Source organism: Malus sylvestris, chromosome 2 (genome assembly GCF_916048215.2).
Source record: "Malus sylvestris chromosome 2, drMalSylv7.2, whole genome shotgun sequence".
Lineage (NCBI taxonomy): Eukaryota > Viridiplantae > Streptophyta > Magnoliopsida > Rosales > Rosaceae > Malus > Malus sylvestris.
Window position 1 is genome coordinate 4,792,111 of NC_062261.1, and position 5,893 is coordinate 4,798,003.

At 39.9% G+C, this 5,893-nt stretch overlaps 1 protein-coding gene across 2 annotated transcripts; it reads left to right on the top strand.

Annotated features, from left to right (window-relative positions):
- Positions 1-642: 642 nt before the first annotated feature.
- LOC126596303 (uncharacterized) lies at positions 643-5,483 on the top strand. 2 transcript variants are annotated; one of them, XM_050262846.1, is made up of 6 exons: positions 643-1,522; positions 1,845-1,970; positions 2,204-2,301; positions 3,888-3,950; positions 4,107-4,358; positions 4,449-5,483. In XM_050262846.1, exons 1-6 carry the CDS (start codon positions 994-996, stop codon positions 5,382-5,384), a joined length of 2,004 nt encoding a protein of 667 aa, XP_050118803.1. In that variant the 5' UTR covers positions 643-993; the 3' UTR covers positions 5,385-5,483. The 2 variants fall into 2 exon arrangements, with proteins under 2 accessions (XP_050118803.1, XP_050118813.1); XM_050262856.1 differs by lacking the exon at positions 3,888-3,950 and having other exon boundaries at positions 647-1,522; positions 4,110-4,358.
- Positions 5,484-5,893: the final 410 nt, after the last annotated feature.

Here is a 5,893-nt window from a genome sequence, read left to right on the forward strand (position 1 = left end):
TTGCAAATTTAGTCTCATTTAGTATTATCCGTGTAAAAAAATATGAGATGTAAAAGTCTATAAAGAATGTCAATTTGAGAGAATTTCGATAATATTTCTCTTATTATATTATTTATTGGTGCTTGAAAAGTCTTTCCTATTGAAAATTCCATCTGCGTCATTATACAGAATCTTAAGCTGCACATGGAGATGGAGGTAAAGTCGTTCAACAATTTACATAAAGCAGATTTACTGTTACGAATCAGGCATAAAAGAATTTATACAAAATATTATATAATTAAACCGAACACAACGATGATGACCTCGTGATTTACGTACTATGTAAAAAATATAAAATAGAGGTTTTCATTAATTTTCGTATATTAAAACGTGAGTTACCGTTTGAAATTGAGTTTGGTGAAAAATTAAAGAAAACTAATGAAAATTGTTTGAAAACTTTGAGTTTTAACGAAAATGACAGAACAAAAGTTAAAATGAATATGATTTTTTAATGTAAAAATATTATTTTTCGTTAAAATAAATAGTAACAAAAACTTTTCGTTAAAATTCTTTAAAAATTAATGGACCAGTGGACCATGCACAAAAGAGCCCTAAAGGAAAAAGAAAAGAGCTGAAAAAGGATGATATACTTGGTGACTAAGGTACTGTAACTCCTCGAGGAAGTCATCTCTTCTATCGTTGAAAAAGGATGAAGGACCACTTTACCTTGTCGGGCATGGATCAGCTTGGAGTCTTGATCCAATCCAAAGTCTCTGTACACAGAAAACTTCGTCCGGTTCATCCCAAGATAAAAAAAGTGTAAATATAAACTTGGTCTGGTTCACATGGCAGAGGGACGTCATGTGAATTCAAATCACAGGAAGAAGAAGAAATGGAAAGGAAAAAGGAATAGTACGTAGTAGCTCCTTTTAAACCACCGGATTTGAAATCAACTGGATTTTTTCAGAAAACCTCCTTCCTTTCTTCCTTTCCAGTTAATTACAAAGTTAACTAATGGATCATCCGCATAATTACGGTTCCAAACGCAGTTACACAGAGATTGCGGATGTTGGTTTCGATGAACCCGTTTTGTCAAATCCCGACGCTTCCTCTCTCAGCTACTCTCAACTCCCCACCTCCGCCATTAGAACTTTGTCCCAGCCACGCCTAGCAGCGGCGGCCACTGCCGGAGACGATTTCCCAGAAACGCAACTCCATGTGCCTCTGCCCCTGCCGGTGGAGCAAAAACTGAACAGCATATGTGAGGAGAGAGACCAGCAGCAGCCGGACGCTGATTTGAGAAGGAGGCTGGGTTTGCTGGGGGAGGAGAAGGCACTCGAACTCCTCGGCAAAATTTACAATAGTAAAAAGATCCAAAGCCTCAGTGGATACATCCGGTTCTGGCTCCGCCAAGAAAGGTACCAATGTGCCCCTCGTTCTCGTTCTCGTTCTCCTTCCCCTTCCCCTTCCAAGCCTGACCCTGCTGCTTCTCCGCTTCTTCACAGCCCGTCTTCTGCTTCCCAAATCACTCCCGGTCGTCAAGGTCAGATTTTTACTTCTTGGGTTGTTTTGTTTTGGTTGATCAGTGATGGGTTTTCTTGGCTGATTATTTTTAAAATCGATTTCTGCTATTCTCTCGAAGAATGCAAGAATCCTACGGAAAACTATCAATTGATAAAATGAATTAAAATATATAAAGAAAGGTTTCACTTCTAATATTGCCGAGGCTCTTTTGTGATAATTCTCTCTTATAATATAGATGTAAACTAGGACAATATCGATGTGATTAGTAGTGAACCGTTGATTAGTAATGGACCGTTAATCTGTCTCTTTGAAACTTGGCACTTTGGCTATGTGAGTTGCAGGGAGTACTAGTGGAGGACAGAAGCAATTAGATTCCTATTTCTCTGCACCACCTTCGAAATCTGCACGTACATCGCTTTTTCAAGGCCCATCATCTGCTCTTCCTCTCATCAGTCCTGTTCATATAGGTCAGATTTTCGTTCATGGATTGTGTCATTTCTGATTGTTTTTCTTTTACGATTGCTTTTTACTCCTATCCCTCGAATTCTCCTTCGAAAGATGCCCGTACTTTTCTTTTTCAAGGCCCGTCTTCTGCTCCTCCTCCTACTTCTATTCTATCACTCCGGTTCAACTTTTTCAAGGTCAGATATGTTGCACTTTCTCTGTTTCATGATTTTCTTTCATTGTGATCAACTGACAGGAGATACTACAGACAATCGATACTACTTGCAATGTGGCAGAGCTTTAAACGTAAATGCAACTGCAAAGGTATCAAATTACGAAAGTAATTTGGAAAAGGTAGGTTGCAGAAATTTGAAGTCTTTTTGTATTATGAGTTTAGTGTCATTGTCTTCTGCCTTTCTACCACCTTATACAAATTTTCCCTTTAGTTCAAACATCTTCCTTTCGAAGTAATCTTCTCTCCTCCTAGTTGTTGATGTGACTACTGACAAGAGATTGAGCCTCGAACAGGGCTAATGTTACCCCGTTTAAATGTAATTAAGCAATTTAATTTTGGCTTAATTATAAAAAACCTTTCACCTTCGGCTTGTCGGGAAGGGGGTTATCACCATTAAGTGACCGTTATTAGCATAAACTTTTCCTCTAATCCACTAGCTCTAACGGGCAAATTTTAAAGGATATAAAAGGGAACACGCTATCAATTTTCACTTCACCTTCAGTTTCCAGAAAACTTTAAGTCTTCGAAAGATCGATAATTTCATCTTCCGAAAACTGAATTCAACTATCCGTTTCTGAAAATTTCAAACTCTCAATCAATTCATCCATGTCGACTTCAACAGCTTCTCGTCATGAGTCTGATGAAGGTCTTACCAGCCTTAGAACTCGATTGAACACTCTACAAAGTGCAAGGTGGTCTGAATCTTCCAGTCTACTTTCACCATGGGAATCCTACTATTTGGACCCATTGTGGTACCAAGAAATGTCAGATGTAGTTGAGAACAATAAGCCTCCAGCCACCTAGCTCTCTCATTCTCCTTAATCTAATTCGAAGGGAATTTGCCCGACCAGGTGGAGTAACGCTTCTAGAGGTTTCCCGACCGCCCCTGGTCAAGAGTGGTCGAAGTGGGTTGATGCTCGAGAACCATTCTTTATAGCAAGATGGGCACTGAATGGGATTTATGACCTGAATTATGATGTCCAAATCTTCTGTGACCCTGAAGCCCGAACTGCTCAGTGCAGCCTTGCTATTCTGGAATAATGCAATCAATACTTTTGATTTCAGAGGCTCAGCTGTTTGGTATGTGGCCATGAGGTAGGTGTATTGACGTCTCAAAGGATTAGTTGTCTCACTGGGACTTGCAGTCGAAGAAGAAGAAAAGAGAAGTTGAGGCCACTCTACCAACAGTGAAGATTAAGTATCTATCTTCAGGGTTTCAGGCTTGTGCGACCTACTACTTTGGCTTTCTCAGCTATTTTAAAAGCAAGTATGGCCCCTCGTCCTCGTCCTTCTCCACCAATAGAGATCAAGAGCACATGGACTTCTTGCTCTATTAGATGAATAAGTTCATGTTCCCCAACCCTTTAAAGGGTATGGAAGTTAGTGGATCCCTCTCGTTGTAGCCTTGAATCAATATGATGATTAGCCATAAAAGATGCTAGTTCTCGGGCTCGAGCAACTTCTCCTACCTCTTCATCTTCATCAAAGATGCTCAGATAGAGGAGAACTAAGGCTAGGCACAACACTCTTGCCTCAGAGGCTTCCTAGACTTCAACCAGAAAGAGGACTAGGCCCGATACTGGTCTCAAAATAGGTGAAGCTTCTGGGACAGTTGGTAGGAAGAAGAAGGGAGCAGCCAATAAGTGATTAAGTGCTTTTTGATGAGTTGTTAGTTTATATAACTTACCGATGAATTCTAACACAGGATTGTCGGAGTTCAACCAGAAGAAAGACTCGGCCCAAGACTATAATATCTCCTTCAAAGGTGGTGAGTTTTCACCTAACTTACGAGAGAAACCACAATAAAAATGTTGTTGCTGCCATAAGTCATCCTTTAGATATTCAATTTACATTTTTCTGTGGTTCACAAATCCTAATTTTCTCTTATGCCTCTTGTCCATGGATAACTAACCGCTTGTTCTAGCAGGAACAAAAGAATCAAGTCATGAATGAACCTCTCCAAGATATCCTTTATCCTAATGAGGTTGGGAGTTCAGGAGTTCATCCCTCAGGCCCTTCTGGTGCTAATGCAGAGCCTAAGATGTCAAAGGAGCCTTTCACTTTCCCTTCGGGCAACAAATCTCCTTCACCTCCTGTCGTCGAGCAATCAAAGGTTGCTTTGATAGAGGCTGAGAATGTTGATTTGCCTGTAGAGGTAGCAACAATTCCCGAACAGGTATATTCGTTGTCATTTATCTATTTACTTTTGCAGTTATCCTTTTTAACTTTACCATGATTTTCATTGCCTCACACACTTCGATTTCAGGGTTCAGCAGCTCCATCTTTACTAGCCACACATGAAGAGGCCTATCTAACTATCAACCTTCCCTATACCCCAGCAATTGGAGTAGTGGATATTGACAGTTCGTCAAGGGAGAAAGGGAAGGCCCCTAGCTCGACAAAAGAAGCTCACAACACATATTTCCTTGTTCCTCATTCTGTGCCTGATGCTAGCAAGGAAAAGCCTAGCACACCCTCTCAGAGCAACAAGCAAAAAGAAAAGGCTTCTTCCTCATCTTCCAACTTACCAGAGCAGCCAACTCTTCTAGCTGTGGTTTATCCCAACATATCCCTCTCTGAGATCTTGCTCGAACTTCAGAAACTCAAGCAAAAGGTTGACTCCCCGAGCCAGAAGCCATCAGTCCAACAAGCTCAAGATCTAAAACAATCCTTCAAACACTGGTTGGAAGGTGGTTTTGATGTCAACTTCCAACGCGACATGCTTAATCAAGCTGAGAGTACACTTGAGAAGCTGTATGAGCTTAATGAGATCACCGAAGAGCAATTCAAGACCTTTAAATCCTTCTTCCAGTTTCTAAAGCAGTTGCAGGAACAATACTTCCAAGCTGCCAAAGAGGCTGAACATATGCAACAAATGAAACCCCAACACTCTGAGTTCTCTACTCTTTTGAAATCTCTTATTGGAGAAGGAACCGAAATTAGGGATAGTATTTCTGTAGTGGACCAACAAATTCAGCAGCTAGAGGAAGAGTTGGCCAAACTGAACGCTGAGAAAGCTAGCTTGGCTAGTGAACTAGCTGTGAAAGTGGTCGAGGCCCGAAGTGCAAGTCAACAAGTAGATATTTTGGATGCTCAGTTGGTCAACAGCAACATCGCAGTTGAAGAACCTGAGAGGCTGGAGATTGACATGAAGACTGTGTATGCTAGGATTGTTGCCCTAGCTAAGGATGCTCATTTGTAATTTCTGTTCGTTTGTGTTTATTTTCTTTTGTTATTTCAGTTTTTGTAAAGCCACTTGCTGGCTATCAATACTTCTATTAGTAAAAGTTCGCCTTTCTAATTTTTTTTTTTTTTAAGTTTTGCTTCAAAATCCTTCTGTAATTCTGTAGTCGTATGAAAACTTGTGAAATAAAGATGCATTGTTTAGGGTTGGTTTGATATTGCTGTGCTTTGAAAAAAAACTATTTCTGCTGGGTTGTGAGAATAAACTTATTTTTGCTGCTTCACGTTTTCAGTTTATTTTCACTCAAAACTGTGACAATAAGCTGTTTTTAAATGTTTACGAAACACCTTTTTGAGCTCAGGTTTTTTTTATATCTAAATGATGAACAAAGCTTTTGGATGAAGCTGTTTTTTCAAACAAATTTAACTGTAGTACATACTTCATAAAAAGCAAAGACACAGAAAACTTTTGCCAGCTCGGGCAAAATTTGGAGGGTCACTCAAAATTTCCAATCTCAATTAAGGACA

Coding starts and splice junctions, on each gene's coding strand:
- LOC126596303 (XM_050262846.1), top strand. CDS start 994: ATGGATCATCCGCATAATTACGGTTCCAAACGCAGTTACACAGAGATT. Junction 1,523..1,844: donor AATCACTCCCGGTCGTCAAG/GTCAGATTTTTA, acceptor TGTGAGTTGCAG/GGAGTACTAGTGGAGGACAG. Junction 2,302..3,887: donor ACGAAAGTAATTTGGAAAAG/GTAGGTTGCAGA, acceptor ATTCTAACACAG/GATTGTCGGAGTTCAACCAG.